Below are 25,036 nucleotides of genomic sequence, written 5' to 3'. Positions count from 1 at the left end.
ACAGAGTACTCCCATGGGGGTATTCCTACAAGTGCAGATCTATCCGAATCTGGGCCATTTCTCTCAACTCTTGCTGCAGCCCCACTTCTCTCTCAGCCACATGCCTGGATGGCCAACAATCTCCGTAGCTTTTCAGGTCTATGTTATAAAAAAGGCGAAGGGCACTCTTATTCATACCCATTCCCTTATAGTGCCTGGGCTATTGAAGGCGATTAACAAGTACTTATTAATACTTGTTAGGCCTGACTGGGATTGGGCCTAAATGGGCAGTCAGACATCCCTCTCACAATTCAGTACTACTGGCTTCAAACCACTTGCCTGCCTGATTGCCCCTAACTGCTTCTGCCTGCCAGCCTGATCGACGCCTAACTGCTCCCCTGCCAGCCCAAGTGCCCCTAACTGCCCTCCCCTGCCGCCCTGGTTGCCCCTAACTGCCCTCCCCTGCCACCCTGGTTGCTCCCAACTGCCCTCCTCTGCCAGCCCGGTCACCCCTAACTGCCCTCCCCTGCTGGCCTGATCGCCCACAACTGCCCTCCCCTGCAGGCCATCTTGTGTCCACATGGAAGCAGCCATCTTTGACCACATGGGGCGGCCATCTTGTATGTTGGAGTGATGGTCAATTTGCATATTACTCTTTTATTAGATAGGATGATGATTAGTGGCAAAATCAGAAACATCAATTGGTTTTGAAATGTGTTGGGTTTTGCTCCTTTCAAAAGTAGAGTAGGTAGCTATAGTCCCTTCCAAAGTGAACACACTAAAAACTATGACCATACACATCAAGCCCAGCTCCCAGATATGACTGACCTCTCATATCTGTGCATCAGGTGCTGCTCTGTGGCCTCTCTTCTCTCACTCTCTCTCTTCAGGGCTGAGAGCCCATGAGCTCTTGGCTTGTTACAATCCCCTTCTGGAGCCCCACCCTGAGAAGAGCAGCTTTTCCATTTGTGCTGAAGGCTTTCCTCTATAGCTGCAATATTGGTCTCCCTCCCCTTAGAGAATGAGGGAGGTGGAAGAATAGAAGTGGACCAAGGGGGCAGGGAGGGCTGTGAGGCCCCATCTACTAGTAAGTGTTGCTCCATCTCAGTATCTGAATGAAACTATTGGAAAGTGGACCATCACAGGTGCTCATGTCACGTCCTTCAAGCCAAGAGTTTTTTTTTTAAATGCAAATGAAAACTGAGGTACTCCAAGAAGTTCATTAAGCAAAAGACCTTCAAGCTGCTTTCTTGGTAATTATAACTGCTTCAAGAAGTTTTTGTGGCTGCTGATACCACTTTCTGGATTAAATATACATCCTTCTCCCAATACCAAACACATCAAGTGCAAGTTCCCTGAAAACACTTTCTGCTGGGAAGACATTACTTGGGGTCTCTTCTGGGACTCATGGGACATGCAAACAAAATCCATTGCCACTTATTTGAACGATTTGAGAGATATAAGAAGGTCTCTTATGATTTAACAAAATTTTCCTCACAAACCCTACTTGATTGAAATCTTCCCATTAGAGGACATAGACCAGATTCTCTTGCATTAAGGCTTTATTCATATAAGCACCTTTGGATAAAAGACAAACCTCTCAGGAAAAGAAGACATCTCGTTGTTACCTGCCATTAACATCTTACTATGAACAAGAAATATCAGATTATTTTCAAAAAGTAGGCTAGCAGGAATGGGGCACTGACTAGGGAAATTTTGATAGAGAGTCGTGATGGGATAGTTTGGAGCTGAAGCATTAAAAAGAGAAGGCAAGTCCAGAGTGAGACAATATAAGTCTTTACATATTGAGCTCCAGCGAGGGGAACATTGAGAATGTGCGTGGGCCCAAAGGTATAAGGTGCTTCCACTTTTGCATTTATATCTCCCACCCATTCTGGATTTCCCCCCAATTATCACAATTGCCTTACAGAGGATACAGATGGAAATTACAATAACTGCAAGTACAACGCTTGGTATTTGGGAGATGTTTAACAGATGTTGATGGAAGTTGAACTTCACTTGTCTGCTTATTAAAGTCTTTATCTTTCTTTTTCCCAATAAAACCACAGGTTTTTGGGTTTTTTTATTTTTATTTTTTCAATGAATGGATTAAGAATGCAAATAATCAAAAGTAGATTTTTTTAATGGAAATTAAAATAGAAAGATGTGAGGGTTCTTGCTGATCAAACCAACTTGCACCTTATCAGGGAAGGAATCACAGAAATGTGGGCTGAGAGGGGTGTGCCTTCCAAAAACGGGGTACAAAGGGGGGCGACCGAAGATGGAATGTCATTCTTCCCTGAAGCTCCGAATTCCCATCAACATTTCTGCAACCTGGTAATTCCATCTCAGTAGTGCAATACATCCATGTATTTAGAGCAGGGGTCCTCAAACTTTTTAAACAGGGGGCCAGTTCACTGTCCCTCAGACCGTTGGAGGGCCGGACTATAGTTTAAAAAAAAACTATGAACAAATTCCTATGCACAGTGCACATATCTAATTTTGAAGTAAAAAAACAAAATGGGAACAAATACAATATTTGTATTTGCATGTGGCCCGCAGGCCATAGTTTGAGGACCCCTGATTTAGAGTTTCCTTGATTTAATAACACTACCATTGCCATTAAAACAACCTCTGTATATTTAGAAAATGAAACTTACACCATAGAAATTCATGTAAGCAAAATCAAATCTTATGTGAAAAAATTCTGTCTGTACTAAAAGGAATCTACCAATAAACTGGTGATGCAAATATTTATAAAGCACCCTTGACATGTGAAAACTACTCTCTGGCCAAGAACAGAAGTGATGGATGACCACTTAGTTTTAAAAGGATCCCACGGCAGCTGCAAATATACACAAAGACAATCAGGTTCCCTAAGCCCTCGTTCACCTTAAACAAAAAAAATCAAACAATACAGTTATTATTTTTGCTAATCGAGGCTCTTCAACATGATGTTATCTTCATATGTTAATGCATGTTTTTTAAAGGCAAATAAGCAGTTCCATTAGTCTCTCTGGTTTCCTTTTTCTGCTTATAGTGTTTGAGGCCCTGTGACTGAGGCACTGAGATTTCCCCCCCTAATGAATGTTCTTAGGCCCTGGCTGGAGAAAACACCCATAAACAATAATGGCATCATCATTTTCTTTCACAGAAACAACATGCATGATCCACCTTCATTATGGACAGAATCACTCAATCCTCATGAGCAGATTCCATAGTTGAGAATTTACCTACTTGCTGAAGTTTGTTTGTAACCCCAAAGTCAATTCTCATAGCACTTTCGCAGTCATTCATGGACATGCACAGAGTGTTAAATATTTGAGTCCCTGATGTGCACACTCCAAGCTGAGGTGGAAAACGGCAATATTCTGCCTCTGTTTCGGCTCGCAGCTATAAATAAGTGTGCTTTGCTTGGTCTGTTTAATGCTTTGTTTTTCTCATTTTTGTCCTTTTTCTGTTTAAAATGGCCCCCAAGAGTAATGCTAATGTGCTGTGAAGTGGTTATGTGCACAAGAAGGCTGAGTTATGCCTTATGGAGAAAATATAAGATAAGCTCTATTCAGGCATGAATATAGTGCTGTTGACTGTGAGTTCAATGTAAATGAGTCAACAGCATATGTGTATTAAATACGTGTCTTTAAGCAGAAACATATCAAAAACAAGATTATGTATTGATTGGTTTGCAAAAATGTTGTGACCAGATGCTCCCAGGAACCTAACCCACTATTTCCCCTAGAAACAATAGTTCACTTGGTATTTGCTAAATTGGTGTTTGCAGCAACTTTATAGAACATAACTACCGCGAGTAATGAGAATCAACTGCATTACACTGCATGTTTTTCAGATGAGAAAACTAAGACCCAAAGAGACTAAATTATTTCCTCTCTGAGTTCACTCATCCAGTTAGAAGGAGAGTAAAGACTAAAATTGAGGTGTTTTGTTTCCAAGTCCAAGGATCATTTTTCTGCCTCATGCCACTTTTCTTTTCTGTAATAGAGAAAGAAAGGGGCTTTTGTTTCTGCATAACATCGGATGCCCAGATTTACTTAGCATTCTCATATCCAGACTGTGTCTTTTTTAAAGTATAATTTTATTGATTTCAGAGAAGAAGGGAGAGGGAGAGAGAGATAGAATCATCAATGAGAGAGAATCATTGATCGGCTGCCTCCTGCACATCCCCCACTGGGGATCAAGCCCACAACCCCGGCATATGCCCCAACTGGGAATCAAACTGGTGACCTATTGGTTCCTAGGTTGACTGCTCAACTGATGAGCCACACCCAGCCAGGCCAGGCTGTGTATTTTAAATTGTTTAAAGCTTAAATTTAGTCTTAAAGCTGAAAGAGGCAAAAAATTATGTGGCAGTTCAATTTAGGTTATCTTTCTGATGTTTGGGTTTGATGCCTCATGAATATCAGATCAAGGGAGAGAAGGAGAAAAGACAAATCTATCGACTGTTATCTAATAAGGAATCAGTGTAGATTTTAGCAAATTAATTTACCTATTACATTTTGGAAAAGATTACTGCTTTTAAGAAAACTGATCCTATATTTTTAAAAGAATGATGCTTAACAAGTGTGAACCAATCTCTAAGGAGTAAAGATATGGATTCAAATCTTACCTGAATCATTCCTGTTAAAATAGCTAAAATTAAAGAAATGGAAACCAAAAAACTGACAATACCAAGTATGGCAAGAATGTGGAGCAACTGAAATCTTCATACTTTGCTATAAAAAAGTGCTATTGACACTTTGGTATTTCTTATAAAGTTAAACATGCTTTTTTTTTTTTCATGACAAAGCAATCCCACACCTAGATATTTAGCCAAAAGAAATAAAAATACATGCTTACACAAAAACCTGCAAGCAAATGTTTATAGCAGTTTTACTTATAATTGCCACAAACTAGAAACAACTCATCAACTAGTGGATGAGTAAACAATTGTGGTATAGCCATATGATGGAACCCTTCTCAACCAATTAAAAAAAACACTACTAATGCCTGCAACAACATGGATGTATCACAAAAGCACTGTGCTAAGTGAAAAAAGCCAGATACCTCCTCCCCACAAGGCAACATAATATATGCTTCTATTATAGACATTCTGTAAAGGGCAAAACTAAAGGAACAGAAATTGGATCAGTGGTTTCCAGGAGCTGGGATCGGAGACGGGATTGACTACAAAGGAGCACCATAGAATCTTCTGTGGTGACGGAAATATTTTATATGTTGATTGAAACTGACAAAATATAAAAATTTATGAGGTTGGATGGAACAAGGAGTAGACAAATAGGCAACAGAGACATCTTCAAATGTTCAAATTTAGAAGGAAAGCTGAAGTGAGTTATTTTTTGTTTATCCTCCTAGATTAAGCTATAATTTCAGAATATTTACTAATTAGCTAAAGTGATGCTAAAATAAGTCACATTTAACTTTAGGGTGCATATTTTAACATTTCCCAAAAGAAGGGCACTCAGGAAAGTCAAACCTGCCCAAGGTGCTGTTTGGGATCCTCTCTCTCTACCAGATAACAGGCACCTTGTCTATAGGCAGTCTAGACACAACATTTCTCCCGTTTGATTAGAAGTTAGTCACTCTTTTTTAAAAATATGTTTTTATTAATTTCAGAGAGGAAGGGAGAGGAAGGAGAGAGAGAAACATCAATGATGAGAGGGAATCATTGATTGCCTGCCTCCTGCACATCGGACAGAGCCCGCAACCCAGGCATGTGCCCTTGACTAGAATCGAACCTGGGACCCTTGAGTCCACAGGCCGACACTCTATCCACTGAACCAAACTGGCTAGGGCGAAGTTAGTCACTCTTAATACATTGATCTGATGAGTATTAAATAACTCAATGTATTAAAATAGTAAAGAGAATTTCTTAAAGAATTTGTTGCAATTATTTTAGAAAAAAGAAATAGGATATTGAGAAAGTAAAAATGGTTTACATTTGAATGTAGATAAAAACCTTTAGTCTTTGGAAGTTGCTTCCTTATTTGTTATGCTGCACTAAATAAAACATTTGTAAGATGACAAAATTGAACCTAATAGCAATACACCCTCACTTCTAATGAAGAAGTTTGAGTAGCAAAGTGAGCCTCACTGCTGACTTGGAGGAGATGGGCTGCTGAGGAGAAAGGGGTCCCCACTTTTGAGAACAGAGTGGGAAAGGATTCTAAAATAGCTGATCTCATCACATTTGTGACTCTTCTAGTGCCTGCTGCCTGCTTGGATGACAGTTTCAGATCTGACTAAATTTTTTGCCTTCCCTGATTGATTTGACCACAGCATCCTTCACAAATAGATTCTTCTTTAAAAGCCTGAATGCTTTGCTTGCTTAATTAGCTGTGTCCACTGGGAGTGGATAAAGCAGTGGTAGAAATGAGCTGTGTCTACTGATAAAATAGTCCTTCCTTAGCAACTACGATAAAATGCTCTGGGAAAGTCAAGTCCCTGATGCGTTGAATTTGCATGAAAAAGCAAAGACCACATGTGGCCTTGTGAGTCTCTGAGTGATGATAGATATTAGTAAAAATTTAGTCTAGATCTAGACTAGAATTTGGTCTGGGAAGAGGTTCTAAGCAGGAAGACTTGTTCCTTGTGACCTAGATCATCCAATTGACTCAGATATTGACCGGCCAATGAACTGGCCAATTCTATGTTTTGTTACATGCTTTGTTAATAAGGTCCTAGTAACTGATGGTATGTGTCTGTGATTTTTCTTGTAATAATTTTATAAACAATGTTATATTTAAAGGGAGCAAATGAGTTGTTTAAAGCACTAAAAGCACCCATTAATGAATAACACTATAAGTTAAATACAGTTAAAGCATCTTTAATGTTCTGAAAAAGCCCTAGTTTACAAACACTTTCAATGTCTTTAAAAATATCTTATTTCTTATGCATTCTGGCTTGGAGCTAGAAAATTTTGCTCACCCTCCACAGAGAGCACATATAAAGAAATTCCCTACAAGAAGTGTGTGGGTGTTGTTTTTTTTTTAAATAAACACTTGTTTTTAATTTTGTAGAATGGCAGAGAAGGTTCTATTCAAAGCCTTCCCACTCTTCCAAGCAAAATAAATCTCTTTTTTCTCTATGCTCCAATTCAGCCTCATTCATTTCTCAATCATAGCTGTTATTACATTGTATTATCCTGTTTAGTTCATCTATTCCTTTTGCTAGGACATAAACTCTACTGGGACAGTAACCATTTTTCTTCTTTTTATGTTTATTCCTCCTATTATAACATTAGGTGCTTATATTGTATAAGAGATAAATTTCACAAAGGCTTAGGCTAGAGATATATTTACAGCTCCATGGCATAAACTTCAGCATGAGGCCAAAGCTAACTAAGGCCTGAGAGTCTGGCCTGATCCAAATTTGTGCCAGGAGGCCCATTAGTTCCTCAGAGAATTCTGTGATGTAGGTCAGCTACAGTGTGGATCTTGGATCTGGTTCTCTTTAAGCTGTGTTGGACACAGGTTGACTCTCCTATATGTTAGTGGGACCAATACAGACTTACCCTTGGCCTAAGGCCAGTCCTAAAATGTCTCTGGAATGAAGAACAAGGCCATTTACCAAGGCCTTAGAAAACATGATCCTCAAGTTGCTCCAAACCATCAAACTTTTTCCATGATTTCTTTAAAAGGATATGTGTTCACATAGTTTTCCAATCACTCTGATCAGCATTTATGCCATTTTTTTGTAATCCTGGAAAAACTAAATGATTCAAAAATTCTCCTTCAGAATTTATTTCCACTTATCTAACGCCTAGAGTCAAAACTACATGTCTAAAGCCATACACCAATAAATAAGATTATCTGTAGTTCTCATTTTATTTTTGCTCCACTTAAATAGTCCTTTAAATTACAATAAAAAGGCAACAAACACGCTCTGTGTAATTACTAGTTGCTGCATAATAAGTTACCTGTAAGCTCAATGACTTACACAATAATACGCATTTATTACTCACACAGTTGCTGTGGATCAGGAAGGAACTTGGAAACAGCATGGCTAAGTAGTTACAATTCAGAATCTCTTATGTAGTTGCAGTCAAGATACTGGCCAGGGTTGCAGTCATCTGCAGGCCTGACTGAGGTTGGAGGATGCACTTCCAAGATGGTCACTCATATGAGTTACACGTTTGTGCCAGCTGTGGACAGGAAGGTTCAGTCCTCACCACGTGGCCCTCTCCACAGGACTGCCTGCGTGTTCTCATGACATGGCAACTGGCTTTTTCCATTGGGTGATCCAAGAGAAAGAGCAAGGTGTGAACTTTGATGACTTTTATGAGCTAGCCTCAGAAATCACACATCTTCACTTCACTCCTTCTGTACTCTAATGGATACACAGGCCAGCCATGATTCGTTGTGTGAGGGGACAAGGGTATGAATACCAAGAGGTAAGGGTCATCTTGGATGTACTTCTGCATTTAAATTTTTTATTGCAATTCAAAATCAATTACATAAAGTAAACTGTGTATGCATCTTCCTTATGAAGTTTGAACTTTTTCATGACCATCTCAAAGCCCTTTCTGCATGTTTCAGGTATATGGTAGCAATCCTTAAAGCCACTCCTTGATGCATCCCAATTCTAACTCAGTAAAAGGCACCTGTTTAGACAGGGTGTTCTTAACTTTTATTAGCTCTTAGACTCCTTGAGAATCTCAATATTGAAGCACCAATACCTGAAAAATGTATATACCCACAAGTGTACGACTTTATGTTTTTATGGACTTCTGGAGCTCAGAAAAGAGACTTCAACCTGCAAGCTACAGACACAATGTTTTCAGCTGCCTGCCAAATATAAATGTCATAGCTAATGTTCAACAATAGACGGATGTCCAGTATTAGCTGAAGAGCTGGCTACCAGTCTATGTAAGCCAAAATAACAGAACTTTTATGTGAAGTATCAAATTCATCTTTAGTTTCAGAGTTGTATTTTTCTTGGTTGACTCAGTGAAGTAAACTGGTCATACTTTATAGTGGACTTTCTTGAGTTTGGGTTACACTACACAGATGCTTCAGGCTAATATTAGGCGTTGACTTTAACATACATATACACACAAACAGAATGACTCTCACTAATATCTCAAAATGTCACCAAAGCCTTCCAGCCCCAATTTTAAACATTACTCACCACCAAACAAGGCTGCATTAACTGCAAATGTTGTTGAGGACTCCAGCTAGCTATGGGAAAAGATGGTTTCTAAGTATTAAGAAGTTCAACACAAGACCTAGGGTTCTTACTATCTCAAGATAAGCCTTGTTCTACAGACATATATCATATACTGAACAATGAAAAGCACAGGTTCTCCAAATGTATAGAACTATAGTAAGTTAGCTCAGTTTCTCTCAACTGTTTTCTTCCAATTAGTGCCTCAGTGCTTGGTACTGGTTATATAAAAGATCAGTATTATTTCTCCATACACAGTTAACCTCATCAAAATCATCAGTGATAGTGATTGAACATGCAGATAATCACACCTACTAACTCAGAATCTGGTATGAGTCTAGTAAGTGTGGGCAGGGTGACGGGTGGAGGCAGTGGGGCTCTACATACTTAAGAGATTCACTAAGTTAGCGGTTTTCAAAATGTGATCCCAGGACCAGCAGCACCAACTCTCTGGACCATCCCACCTCAGATCTACTGAATCAGATACTCTGAGGATGTGGTCTAGCATTCCAAGTTTTAACAAGCACTCCTGATGCTTTATTAAGCTTGAGGACAACTATCCTCAGTGATTCCTTATTCCTCAATCAAGTTTGAGAATTATTATCTCCAGGTTTGTTAAACAGCTGCATCTCAATGAAACAAAACACAGAGGTTTCCTTTCCAGTTACCATCTAATCATCTTGCACAACCAGGCCCTGTGGGTGGATGTAGGTTGCAAAAGCTATAAAGAGAAAAGGTAGGCGGGAGAAAGACTTTAGATTCAAGACAGATAAACAAGTGTGCATGCTTCACCCCTTTAAGAAAGCAAAAATAAAAAGAATTTCTCCCAAAATAAGGACATCCCTAGAAAGAGATCCCTAAAAGGATCTTGACTCTGTTAATGCTTATCCTTTAATGCCTTTTAAATTATTTTATAACATAATTTAAAGGAAGCTTGTTTTTTGTTAAAATCTGTAGTCCTTTTGTGGCTTATGAACCTCTGGCCATGAAAAGGAATATTTGAAATGGATGTTTCTGGGACACCACATCTGTGAGGAATGGGTTATGATGACATTGGAAAACACTACAGTAAATGTTGGTTGTCTTAATTTTCTGACATATGTAAACACAGATGCTTGTATTAAGAGGATGATTAAGAATAGGTGTTGCCCTGGCCAGTATTCTCAGTGGTTAGAGCATCAGCCCGCGCACCAAAAGGTCTCCAGTTCAATTCCTGGTCAAGGGCACATACCTGGGTTGCAGGTTCATTCCCTGGCCCCAATCTGGGCATGTGTGGGAGGCAAACAATCAATGTGTCTCTCTCACATCTCTCTCTCTTTCTCCCCCCTCTCTCCCTCCCTTTCAGTCCATCTAAATATACATACATAAACACATACATAAATAAAAGCAAGGGGGTGGGGGGGGAGAATAAGTATTACATAATGCAATTCAATGGACAATTTAGGAGATTATAAGACTAAATGGTATTTTCTTTTTGTAAACAGCTGCTAAAGGCACCTGAAAATATTTGAGAAAGTACTGACATGCTGAAAAATTATGAATGTGGGGTTTCTTGCCGAGAGTATACAAAGAAGGAATTTTGACTAATCTAGAGTATGAAGTACTATTACTTTTTAAAATTTCTTTTAAAATTATAGTTGACATACAATATTATATTAGTTTCAGGTATACAAAATAGTGATTAGACATATATACCTTACAAAAGGATTGCCACAATAAGTCTAGACCCCATCTAGCACTATACAGTTATTATAATATTATAGAGGCCCAGTGCATGAAATTCATGCACTGGAGGCGTTTGGGGGGTTCCTCAGCCCAGCCTGCACCCTTTCCAATCTGTTAATATTTGAGTTAACAGGATAATAAAAATATTTTCTTCAAAGACTTTATAAATAGTTTTGCAACTAAATTATTGACCAATTAAAAATCAATAGTGCATGACACCCAATTTAATCCATTTCTAGAGCTTTTGTCTGTTTAATATTTATTTGTTTTTTTATTTGTATTACAAAGTGAACCAGTACAATGCAGAATGGCACATGTGTGTAAGCGCACATACTTGGAACTGGAAACCTAATTATATATACATTTTTTCACTAGTCATCATTACTGTTGATATGATTGAAAAAGTCTAAAAGCCTACAGAATACATAATGTTTCCATGGCAGATGTCATGGAGTCTTCCAAGCACAAGGATGAGAACTTTAAAAAGATATGAAAGAGGAGGGCTGTACAGAAAGAGTGAGAGGACAATTTGGGAGTCATCTGTTGAGAACAGCAATGAATCAGAGGCTGGTATGTAATAATGGTGTTAGATGCCTGCAACTGTGACCCAGTTGCCAATTAGAGAATCAAATTTCATAAGGACATTTGACACAGAAACTTGGTTCCATGGAAATGTTGGCTACCAGTCAAATGAAGAGAAACATGGCATTTGAACTAAAGATCCAACTCAATGAGCCACTGGAAAACTAAACTGCAAAATTCTTTGCAAATTTTTCAAAATATCAAACTCCAACAGCAACAATGGAACAAAAATTCAGGAGCAAATCGAAAAGTGATCTTACAAAATAACACTGTAATATCTGGCTTTTATCATGCATATGTTGTTGCCATATTTAAAACCTTTTAAGAATGAACTAGTGTTAATACATAGCTGTGGCTTGTCCAATCAGACATGCACAGAGTTGATCAGATGAATGGAGATTTGTGCTTTTTGCAAGCTTGCTGAAGCCAAGATAAATGAGTGAGAAACCATGGTATTTTCAATCAAGTGGAACATTTAGCATGACATAGAAACACCCACTCCTGCTTTGAAAAAATAAAAATAAAGTGTGCATTGTCTTCCAAGGGAATGATTTCTGCTATATCCAAACAGATGAAGAGTCAGCTGTGAGGCATGAATGAGGGCCAACGTGGCCAGTAGCAGAAGCTGGGGTGGAAGCCAGGAGGAAGTTCTGGGGACTCTAATGGTGTTCAGAGAAGGGGGAAAGAGAAAAGGAGGCAATTAAGAGGGAAAGAGAGAAAGAAGCTAAAACAGTGGTTCTCAACCTTCTGGCTCTTTATTTATTTATTTTTTTTTAAATAGATTTTATTGATTTTTTTACAGAGAGGAAGGGAGAGAGATAGAGAGTCAGAAACATCGATGAGAGAGAAACATCGATCAGCTGCCTCCTGCACACCTCCTACTGGGGATGTGCCCGCAACCAAGGTACATGCCCTTGACCGGAATCGAACCTGGGACCTTTCAGTCCGCAGGCCAACGCTCTATCCACTGAGCCAAACCGGCTTCGGCCTCAACCTTCTGGCCCTTTAAATACAGTTCCTCATGTTGTGACCCAACCATAAAATTATTTTCGTTGCTACTTCATAACTGTAATGTTGCTACTATTATGAATCATAATGTAAATATCTGATATGCAGGATGGTCTTAGGCGACCCCTGTGAAAGGGTCGTTCGACCGCCAAAGGGGTCTCGACCCACAGGTTGAGAACCTCTGGGCTAAAGGGAAAGGAGGGTTAATAAAAAAGAGGGAGGATGGGAAAAAGAATCTCACCCAGGGTCTGATCAGCCAGCTGATCAGACCAACCCAGGACCTGGGTCAGCCAGACAGACTGCAGGAGGCATCCAGGGGAAAACCAAGTACACAGACCTGCATCCCAAGAATATGTGGAGGAAAGAAAAATGACCAAAGACCATGACTGATACTCCCAAACCTTTCACAATAAAAGATAAATCTGCTCTGAGCAGGACCTTCCAAAACCCTGCAGGGAGAGTTGGACCAAGATAGGAGCAGAATGCTGATAGCAAGAATCATGTTTAAAAAATCCATAGTGCCATGGCTCCTCTCCTCAGTCCCCGTGCCACTGAGGCTACACAACACAGGCCCTGACACCGTCAACGTGAACATCCAGCAGTGGCTTTTTCTCAACACAGTGTCTCTTCAGGAGGTATCCAGGAGCCCAGAGCAACTAAGAGATCCTCTAGCTGCCACAGCAGATAAAGAGTTTTTTAAGTTGTCTAAATGACACCTAAAACTAATGTAATATTGAAAGTAAACTGTAATTGAAAAATTAAAAAATTTAAAGAAAAAAAATGTGTCTGGTCCTCACATCTCCTCTTACTTAGGTTAAGTAAGTTACTACCAAAAAACTCCATTGAAGTCACCCTGATATTTAGTAGTGGAGGCTAAAAAGGGAACTGTTGTTTTTCTCATTCCCTTTTTTCAAGGAAGAAAATCTGATGTTGAGAGAGGTCAGGACATGTGCCCAGGCTCACTTTTACTCCTGGGCTTTCCCTACTAGCCCCTGCTGTTATTTTCCAATACTTATCTTTCCAATTCATAATGAAACTACAGATTAGAGCAGCCGTGGGCAAACTACGGCCCGCGGGCCGGATCCAGCCCGTTTGAAATGAATAAAACTAAAAAAAAAAAAAGACCGTACCCTTTTATGTAATGATGTTTACTTTGAATTTATATTAGTTCACACAAACACTCCATCCATGCTTTTGTTCCGGCCCTCCGGTCTAGTTTAAGAACCCATTGTGGCCCTCGAGTCAAAAAGTTTGCCCACCCCTGGATTAGAGGAAACTTCCATGGAGAACATCTAACTCTTATGAAAATGTGAGTGCCTAAGGAACCACTCTGTGACAACATGATCGGGTGGGTATTTGAAGAGGGTGAGCCAGGAGAGAGAGGGAGGGGGTGTTCTTCAGACTGTCTGATTCCTTGTCCTGAACTTCCTGACTGGAGCTTCCTTCAACTCCATTTAGGAAAGTGAAAGGAGAAGGAAACTCTGTCCTGTATCCCCTGCCAGCATATCAGTAACAGGACTGAATTCCAGGGTTCTCTGCCAGCATGACTCTGGCAGCTGCCCCAAACCCCTCCTTCAACGGCAGAATCTGCTGCTCTCGGAGAAGGAAAGCCTGTTAGGTCCCGCACGCCCACACACACGTGCACAGTGGATTCTAGCAGGGCCCTTGGAAAACCAGAATGTTTTCTTATCAACCAGCAGAATGGAGAAATTAAAGGATGGCATTTAAGGAGAAAGGAAGTCTGGAACTCCGCTTTGACAACTTGTGGGAAGCAAGGCACCCCCCAAGCTATGTCCTGGCAATGGCTCGTTCTCCACTCAGAGAGGAGAGACTGTGTGGGAGATACAGTGGAATATGTCTCAGATAATAAATCATCTTGCATGCCCACAAATTTTCCTTAGCATAAAACAGAAAGAAGATGAGCCGGAATGTATAAAATAGTACGCACAACTAAAGGAACCCTTCCAAAGGCAATTCAGATAACCTGGACCTTCTGAATATGGAAATTTATCGAACATTTGACTAATTCCTGTATTTTGCATTGACTGAGATCATGGGATGTTTCGTTTTTCTTAACATAATACATGAATTCATTTTTTAAAATATATATACATATATGTCACTTAAAGCTAGTGCATGGCAATACAATGGGGTAGGTTAACTCCTACAAGTGTTGAAGGATTAAGACACCAACAGTTTTATCTAAAAGAAAATGACTTTGGTGTAGCCAAGTCATTTTAAATACTACTAATTTCAAACTCTTTGAAGTACGGCAGTGTCTTACTTATCTTTGTAATCCTAATATGATAATTTTTTTAAAAAAATGTTAGTTGAATGACAAAATGAACAAATGTAAGTCCAGTCCTGAAAAACACAATCTGCTATAGCTTTTTGGATCTGGCTTCTGAGATTTTGTAAAAGTAGAGATTAGCATTTTTAACACCAAAAACAAATGTTAATCTCAGTTATAAATATTTCTTTATTTTATACAGCTTGAGAAGGAATTCTCAAATTTTTTTTCAAATAATGCTTTAAAATCCTGGAATGAAGCAGTAAATAAAAAAATAAATAAATAAAATCTTTAACTTAATATTAAAACTTAGCAAAATAATTTACTGCAACTCCTAAATTTTACCCTGCACTTATCCAGAAAGGTTTATCACCCACTTACACATGCAAATTTTCAAAACCTTTTGATCAGTGGTTTCCAACTTTGGCCACATTGGAATCACCTGAGGAATTTTTACAAGTCTCCCACCTCAGACTAATAAAATCATAACTGAGTAGAAAAGCAGAAAAGTACTGATATTTTGGAAAGTTTCATTTATTCTAAGTGCAATGAGAGTTACAACACTTGGGATAGCTGCTATAGTATTTGTACTCATAGCTAAATTTATTTTTAAAGAAAACATTGAATTGCTATATGACAGGTGAGGTATAAATTGGACCTCAATTTTCTCTAAAATTAATTTCTAATCTGACCAGAAGGTGCTTGGAGTGGGTGGCTTCAGACTGGCTTTCTTATGTATGGGCTTTAGATACACAGTCCATGACTGGAAAATGATAATGAACGTTCTATAAAGGCGATACATCTACCTTCTTTTCGGACTTCCACGGGGAGGAGCATTAGTTGACTTTTTAGGGGATGCTTGCTGTACCAAGAGGGCCTAAAATCCTCAGATTAGCTTCAAGGCTCCCACATTTCTATCAAAATCACTAGGAATACAAGTCAGGGTTTTGTTAGACTAGGGAAACCTATGACAAACTCCAAAAATCTCACCGTGGAAGGTTTTTGGTGGGGAACCCAAGCTAACATTATGAACAGTGGAGTGAGTCCTGATTCAGTCTAGCTGTCCACAGAACCTTCACAAAACAGCCTGAAACCTTGAAGTTTACTACCCTTCTTACTGTGTGCCTCCTAGACCTTTGGGACCATCCCAACACAAGAAGAGACTGTGGGCTAGAGGAAAAACCCACAGTATTAAAAAGTCTATATGCATCTGGGTGTCATATTAACAATATGTTCTCCAGGAGATCACGGTTTGATCCCTGGTCAGGGAACATGCCAGGGTTGTGGGCTCAATCCTCAGTGTGGGGCATGCAGGAGGCAGTTGATCTATGACTCTCTCTCATCATGGATGTTTCTATCTTTCTCTTCCTGTCCCTTCCTCTATGAAATCAATAAAAATATATTTTTTTAAAAAGAATATGTTCTTTGTATAACCTAAATTTTGTGTTTTGATTCCTATATCCTGTGGAAGAATTGTTTTATTAACACCAAAAAAATATGAAAGACAAATTGGCAGTTTGGCATCTGCCACTAATGGCTCAATTCTGTGGGAAGTAGATGGCGTATTAATACTCCAACCAGTATATTCTCTGGAGTTAGATTGTCTGTATTCATAGTTCCACTATATCATTTTCTAGCCATTGCCCATTTTGTTGTGGATAGACTCTAAGATAACCCCTAATAATCCCTTCCTTCTGCATTCATTTCTTGCGTAATCACCTGTATGACAGGATCTGTGAGCTGCTTGTAACCAATAGGCTATGGCAAAGGACTTGGCCTGTCACTTCCATGATTGAACTACATAGATTATGATTTCCATCTTGCCTGCAGACTGACTCATCTGGGCTTGTACACTTTGATGAAGCAAGTGGCCATAATAGAAAGGCCCATGTGGCAAAGAACTTAGGTGACCTCTGGTCAATGGCCAGTGCGGAAACGAGGCCCTCAAACCAACAACCATGAGGGAACTGAATTTTACCAACAACTGTAGGACTTGGAAGTGGATCCTTTCCCAGTCAAGCCTTCGGATGCGATCCCAGTCCCAGCCAACACCTTTGCTACAGTCTTGTGAGAGACCTTGAAGGAGAGGACCCAGCTAGGCCAGACTCCGATTCTTAACCCTCAGAAACTGTGAAATAATAAATGTGTTGTTTTAAGCTACTAATTTTGTGGTAATTTGTTATGCAGCAATAGATAATTAACATATTCCTTAGGCTTAGTTCCTCATCTGTGAAATGGAGACAGTAATAATATATATTTCATAGGCATAAGAATAAAATGAGATAATTTATATAAACACTTAGCATTAAACACCATGCATGATATATAATACATGGTGAATTATTATCATATTTTTAAACATAACTTTAATAGAATGTATGTGTATATATCATCTTTTTCTGTTTTTAGTATGTTCCTTCTTTAGGTGATACTACTTATTTTTATATTTTTATTTTACTATTATAGTCTCTCACATTAGATTATCCTATCTTTTAGCTCACTTTTATTAAGTTCATCTATTTACATTCCATATTCTTTATCTTATACCTACTTTTATAAATGATAATTTATAAAATTAGGGAAGTGGCAAAGGGAATCTTTCTGAGGACTGTGACCCAGATTGCATGGTTGGTCACATCTCCTGAAAGGCCCTCCTGTCATCAGATAGCTCATTTTTGTCTCAGACATATCTTCTGTCAACTGACAGTAACCTACAAAAACATTTTAACTATCTTTTCATTAAGATAGTAAACTAGTAAATGTATAATTAACACAGGGAAACCTTATTTTTAAACCTTGGGTTCTAAATATAATAGTCTTAGTACAAAACAAATTATACTTGATCGATTTTTATATTCCTGGTGAAGACCTGGGGCAGGGGACGGGGGTGGGCTAGATGGGATCACTGAGGGAAAAAGAGGGACATATGTAATACTTTCAACAACAAAGATTTTTTAAAAATTTACATTTCTAGCCCTAGCCGGCTTGGCTCAGTGGATAAAGCGTCAGCCTGCAGACTGAGGGGTCCCGGGTTCGGTTCCAGCCAAGGGCACATGCCTGGGTTGCGGGCTCCATCGCCAGTGGGGGGTGTGCAGGAGGCAGCCGATCAATGATTCTCTCTCATCATTGATGTTTCTATCTCTCTCTCCTTCTCCCTTTCTCTCTGAAATCAATAAAGAAATATATTTTTTTTAAAAAAGCTCCAAAAATCAAATTAAAAAAAATTTACATTTCTAATACAAGTCTCTTATCGCAGGGGCTGGATCTCAGTGTTACCTAGTAGATGCTTAATAAACAGTAGTTGAATAGACAAACAAATCACTAAAACTTCTAAGAAACTTTAGAGCTATAAAAGATGCTAAGCTAACTTTCTGTGATTTTTGAACTTGTTTTCTTGTAGGAGTAGAACCATTTTTCCCGTGTACTCTTTAATACCACCAATACATAAATTATATTATTCAAGTAATAGCAGAACCCCTCCCACTAAGCGTATTTTTATTCCTTACTGTTTTCCTCCCCACCTACAACCTCCCTGCCCTGAGATGAAAGAAATCCTCTCCAGCTGCTTGCAACTACCAACCCCTTTGAAAAAAATGGAGTTGACCCTTGGAGTAACACATTCTTGTTTTGTCAACATGGGAGGTTTCCATGGAGAGTGAGAGCCAGACCCCAGTTGAGTAGCTGGTAAAGTTTACAGAGCAAGATGTAGGAACCCTCCTCTCCAAAGACTGCCTTCTATTGCCTCTATGTAATCAATCTTGGGGAGTCAGGGTAAATCGAGACAAGGAAGACAAAGTTGCAATCTGTGTGGACTTCTTAGTCTTGGCTCCCCCTCTGAGTACTTTAACACCTACTGAGCTCTGGCCCCTGGGGGTTGCCTTGGTCTGGCCCTATACATATCCCTGTTGGGAAGGCCCGTCACCTCTTAACCATCCTCCTTTACCCCAACTTGAATTTGTCTTCTAAGCCTCTACTTGGGTGCCATATCTCTATATTTATAAGGCTAAATGACCAACCACCCATCCTACCATTCGACCGGCCGGTACATAGGATGCACACTGGCAATTTAAAAATAAACGTTTAATCGTGCATGCACGATACATATAAAGCTCTTGCTGGTGCCAATTGCACACATGTTTTAATTTTATAATAATGCTAGAGGCCCAATGCATGAAATTCGTGCAAGGGGCTCAGCCCTTGCAGCCACAGCAGCTTGCCTCGGCCCTCGCAGCCCCGGCTTTGTCCGGAAGGTTGTCTGGAAGGCCGTTCAGTTGTCCAGTCTAATTAGCATATTAAACTTTTATTATTATAGATATTATATATACTATTTTGACATGTAATTTTTTTCAGTAATGTAATTACCACATGAATCTTTCTTCTAATTAATTTCCTTTCAATGTGCAGGAATCCGTGCACTGGGCCACTAGTTCTCTTATAATTCTTGATCCTCTGTCAGGGTTGGGTTCTCCTGCTTGTTCTCAAAGCTGTTCGTACTTCTCCCAAATCAGACACTGATCTCACTTCATTGTAATGATGCCTATACATCCATGTCTCTTCCAGGAACTGGTCAGCTCCCTGAAGACAAGTGCTGAGCTGTGTCTTCCCAGCTTCGGGAGTTCTGCATGTATACAGACTATAATTTGTTACTTGAACAAATTAGCTATCTTTACATGGAGCAGGGAACTGGTACTACATAGAAATTAAGGGTATAATCTTTTGCCACTTGCTGGCTGAGTGACTTTGGGCAAATCACTTAAACACTGAGGCAAACATTTTTATGCTCTATAAAATGAGAGTAATAAAACGCCTGCTTTATAGGAAAGCTTTGGGAATTTAGTTAGATTTTCCACATTAAGAATATTTAGCCAGCCCTAGCTGGTTTGGCTCAGTGGCTAGAGTGTCAGCCTGTGGACTGAAGGGTCCCAGGTTCGATTCCAGTCAAGGGCACATGCCCGGGTTGCAGGCTTGATCCCCAGTAGGGGGTATGCAGGAGGCAGCCGATCAATGATTCTCTCTCATCATTGATGTTTCTGTCTCTCTCTCCCTCTCCTTTCCTCTCTGAATCAATAAAAATATATTTTTTAAAAAGAATATTTAGCCATAAATTACCACAACTATCTAATGTGAGCTCAAAGAATGTTATCTGTGATAATAATAATAACAGTTATTAATAGCTATGAGAGCTATTGTTATCATCATCTACCCCTGTGTGTTTTGTCCTTGGAGTCAGAGATTTCTACCTTGTCAGGTAAGAACCTGAGGCAAAGAGCCAGATGTGACTTTCCTTTGCCACATGCCAAGAGTCGCTCCCAAGAGCCTCATGCTCTCGGCCCATCTGATTGCACTTGTATCTTGGATGCTCCTCTGTTGCTCTCTGCCCATATGCCTCAGGAGGACTGATAGAGTTGGCTAGAAATAGTAGCCTTTGCCTTCTGGCTTATTACACAGGATTTTCTGCAAAGAGGTGTGTCAAGCCCCTCATGTCTCATTATAAGCTTTTGTTGGCTCCCTTCACTATATGTGTGTTCTCTGTGGTTTTTACTTTAGCCTGTACTCCAGGGGGGAAAAAAAAGAAGTTCTATGGTGCCAAGAACAAAGATTCTGAGAGGTAGCTGGAGCACAGGGATGTCAAAGGTGTAAAACAATGTGGTAATTCTTCTCTAGGGCCTGTGTGTTATAGCATAATCCTCCTCTTGAAAAACAAGTGCAAGAGAATGTCTCCTGGAGGTTCCATGAGGCCTTAACAATCTTAAGGGAAAAGCTGATCCTAAGGCAAAGGTGCAGATTTCCACAGACAATCAAACACTGTGTTGACAATGGTCAGGCTGAGACATGGTAGAGGCCTTCTCTCATGGTAGAGCAACACTTATTCCCTTGCCACACCTTTCTGCCAAGAACTTGTCACCACATTTTCTATCCTCCAAGAGATTTATCTGACAGTTTGGACACATGTATTACTTGGAATGCATATTTTTTTCAGTATTGACCCACTTTTCTGTAACCCAATAATATTTATTGAATGAATACTTGTTATACGTTAGACTCTTCACTAAAAGCTTTGCATCTCTTATTGCATTTAATCCTAAAATACTATGTGATTATTAACATTATTCCCATTTACAGATGAGAAAACTGAGACTTAGCAAAGGTAAATGATTTATCAAGGAATATAGTAATTGAGAAGTGAAGATGAGACGTCTGTTAATAATAGTCTCCAACTCTAAGCTTTTAAAAAGCAGCGATTCATAATTTATTTTCTATAAGTATGTGACTAAATATGCAAACATGCATAAGACATGCACTGAGTGACTTCTTATTAAAAATAATTTCTTTTTCTTATAAATAACAAAATATTTATATATACAGGGTGGGCAAAAGTAGGGTAACAGTTGTGAATACACAAAACACAGAGTTTATTATTGTATTACTAGAGGCCTGGTGCACGAATTCATGCACGAGCGGGGTCCCTCAGCCTGGCTAGTGATCAGGACCAATCAGGGCCATCTCGCCCAGTCCTGATCAAGGCTGGCCGGCTGGAGGGAGGGACCATGGAAGGTTGGCTGTGGGAGCACACTGATCACCAGGGGGCAGCTCCTGCATTGAGCGTCTGGCCCTGGTGGTAAATGCATGTCATAGCTACCGGCTGGTTATCTGGTCATCCAGTCCCCTGTTTGTAACAGTTGCTTAGGCTTTTATATATATGAATTATTTATCAATTATTGTATGATTTTCCATATGAACTGTAACCCTACTTTTGCCCCACCTTGTATATAAATATTATGTTATATTATATTATATTATATTATATTATATTATATTATATTAATTATATTCATGAATTCGTACACGGTTGGGGTCCCTCGGCTTGGCCAGCAATTGGGGCTGATCAGGGCCATCTCACCCAGTCCGGGGGGTGTGGAGGGACCATGGGAGGTTGGCTGGCCAGCTGGGGGGAGGGACTGTGGGAGGTTGGCTGGCTAGTCGCAGGAGGTTGGCTGTGGGAGCGCATTGACCACCAGGAGCAGCTCCTGCGTTGAGCATCTTCCTCCTGGTGGTCAGTGCATGTCATCGTGACCAGTCATAATGGTCGCTTAGGCTTTTATATATTTAGATTATGTTATATTATATATCTCAAATAGAACACAGTTTCAAGTCAGAAGCCCAGGATCCCTGTTCTGGTTCTTCCATCAATGTAGAAAAGTTACTAAACTTCCCCTGCCCATCTTAATTTGAAAATACATGGTTGTATTAGGTCAGAAATTACCAAATGTTGGCCTGTGATGAACTTCATCAGTCTGAGGTGAAATGTGAAAAATAAGAACAATGGATATATTTATATAAATTTGCTTATTTTATAAATCTGTTAAAGTGGCTATTGTTTAATAAACAATGGTGATCTTTTTCCTTTGACATCCTTACCTGGCAAAATTCAAGTATGTCCTCCATAGCAGGACCTGACATTAAAAACACATATGTATTTTTACTGGTTCATAAACCCAAAGGTCAGGGAACACTAAACTACGTGATCACTAGTGTACTTTCTAGCTTTAAAATTCTATCCTGTTCTTAGATCACAAATGATATTTAACTGACTCTAAAGTAGAAAAGAAGAAAAAGTGTTATCCCCTTTTTCCTTGTTTATTTCAGCATTTCCCCAAATGTGTTCTTCTGAAAGACAGCCCCTAGCAAGATATTATAGCTATTCCACCAGAAAAGCATTCTTAGTCAAATGAGTTTGGGAAACAATAGGTTAAATAAGTTGGACAGGTTTCCTAATTAAAAAGTTTCAGATCCTGTAAAATTCTTATGTTTATTGTGACTCCCCAAAAGGAGACAAAGCATGAGTGCTCCCCAAGTTACTGATGAAGAGTAGATGCTCCCCAACCCCATTTTGAGGACAGTACACCTATTCCTGAAATGCAATTTGAGAAAGACAACTTCAGTTAAAGCTAAAAGAAAGTTTCTTCGTAGCTTTCATAATAAAGAAAAAATATAGTATTACAGGCAAGGAGGCTTCCACTTACTTTATAATATTACCAAAACTATGGATATTTTCAAAAATTACAAAAGAAGCCTGGATAAAAATACTTCAGATTAAAGTGCATTGGGACTAAAGAAGAGTTTTGTGGCTGTTTTGATCATTTTTTTTACCAAAACATATTTTAAAAATTATGTCAACAGATATATCCAGTGATTACAACATGGTAATTAAAGCACTTGGAATTTGCAGAAATCTGCAGTAACCAATTGTGACTATCATCCCTGCACAGTGAATAAAAGGTAAAATAAAACCAAGGTAAAAATTGAGCCTGAGAAAACCCCTGGATTCCTCTCAAATGGTGTGACCTTATTAAATATTTCAGCAGCAGGAACAATTAATTCTGAATGCTTATGCTTGTGGCTCATAATTGATTTATTGCAACACTTCTATGATCAAAAAACAAAATTCTTGATAGAAGATAAAAATCTAATAGTGTGTACTTGTTTTTCTTTTTCTTTGCATAATTATCCAGAGTTAAACTTGGCCTTTTTCTTTACCCTTTATGTGATCATGTTAAATATCAACTAGCCAAACCCTTCAGCCTTCACAATTCTAGATTCAACTTTCACTCAACACACTGAGGAGAGAACAACTGCCACCTGGGACAAACTATCCCCTAGGAAGGATCTTTCGGATGTTCTGACACTAACAATCTTGCTCTCTGACTCCCTGCCCAGCAGGGTTTTGACAAGCCTGTGGCCCTGCATTACCTCCACTATTTTCCATTGTGACTGTACGTAAGTTTCAGCCTGTTTTCCTAATCCTGCTGACTAAAGCAGTCTGTCACCATAAAAAGCCGCTCGGACCTGGAGTTGGCTTCGGAAAGTGCCTTTGCAAAGGAACAAAAAAAGTACATGTAACGTTTACGTTTAAAGGCAGGAGAGAGGAAAGCTCTTGTTTTCATGCTGATGGGCTCAAACGATTGTTTTTAGGGTTTAACTTTCAAAATATTAATTTGCTTCTGGTGACATTTGTAAACAAAATACCAATTCTAAAATGAGAGCACTTTAGCCAGGAAAGGGGGGAGTGTCCTGTCCAGCAGATCAAAACTCATCCAAACTCCACTGGAGAAGCGTGTCTATGAATTAACACATGGCTGACGGGCCACGCCTCGGGTCCTCAAACCTCCGAGTGAACAGGTGTGCGGGAGGTTTACACCAAAGATTCAGGTTTCCGAATTAGTTGCTTTAAAACCTTACGATAGTACTGGCTTAGTCTCTGGGAAGGGGGATAAAACACCAAAAACTCTTTTTAACAGACTACAATGCTCATCTATATAATTTGATTCCACATACAAATACTGTAGTTGGACACGATACCATGCAAGCTCCCGTGAACATCTGCTAAACCTAATAAGAAGTTGGATTTCATTTTTGTAATAAAGAGATCCAACTGAAAAGTAAATAACAGAGAGAGGGAAAAAAAGTAAAAGTTTTAAGTAACTCCTTCACACATCTGAACTTAGACTGTCCACCCTATAAAACGCTATGCCCCCCACCCCCATCTGGAAAAGCAGATCACACTTAACGTCAACATTTCAAAACTAGTATCGCTTAAAAATTATTGTTAAAACACAACACATCAGAGCTACTTGCCTTTTGGCAATTTCTGTGCATTTCCCAGGGCTAGTGCAAAACTTCCACAGAGAAGGAGACACCCCAGGCTGGACAGCATGTTGCATTTGCCACCTCACACGGGGAGTGATGCTGGTGGGTGTCCCGCAACCCTGGAGCTGCATTTAAGTGGACTGTCTCCCGGTGACAGGCGGGCGGCTGCACTGAGCCGAGCCGTGGGCTTACTCACAGGGGGTGGAGACAGCATGACATCACACCCTTTCTCACACCAAAAAAAAGAAAGGCACAACAGCAAAAACATATCATAACATTTCCTGCTAGGTTATAACTGTCTGTCTCTTGCTCCTGTGATATAAACATCAAACTTATGTTCAATCTGTGTTTGTGAAAGAAAAAGTATTTAGTCAATTTTGAAACATTGGTTGAGCTATTTTTAAAATCCAGAAAAGACATACTTAAAACCATTGGAACGTTAAAAATATAAAATAAAACCTTATTAGGAAGGAAACTGTTTTTAATTATCCAGTACACCAATCCAATTCTTCTTTTAAATGGGAGTAAACTCATAAAAATGCACTTTTAACCATTCTGAAGTTCCAGTATTATAAGAAACATTTAAAAGTGAATACTTGGCTACACAGCTATTCATTACACACA

At 39.3% G+C, this 25,036-nt stretch overlaps 1 protein-coding gene across 1 annotated transcript in view; it reads right to left on the bottom strand.

Annotated features, from left to right (window-relative positions):
* The window catches only part of ABI3BP (ABI family member 3 binding protein), a gene marked incomplete at its 5' end in the record, with an annotated part of 255,936 nt that extends 231,442 nt beyond the window's left edge, over window positions 1-24,494 (bottom strand). Inside the window, one exon of the mRNA XM_023762091.1 lies at window positions 24,401-24,494. Coding sequence (XP_023617859.1) covers window positions 24,401-24,494 — 94 coding nt within the window. The remainder of the gene's footprint in view (window positions 1-24,400) is intronic.
* Between the last annotated feature and the right edge of the window lie 542 nt (window positions 24,495-25,036).

The sequence above is a fragment of the Myotis lucifugus genome, unplaced genomic scaffold, assembly GCF_000147115.1.
Source record: "Myotis lucifugus unplaced genomic scaffold, Myoluc2.0 scaffold_231, whole genome shotgun sequence".
Lineage (NCBI taxonomy): Eukaryota > Metazoa > Chordata > Mammalia > Chiroptera > Vespertilionidae > Myotis > Myotis lucifugus.
The sequence above is the reverse complement of the archived record's forward strand: the minus strand, read 5'-3'. Positions and strand labels throughout refer to the sequence as shown.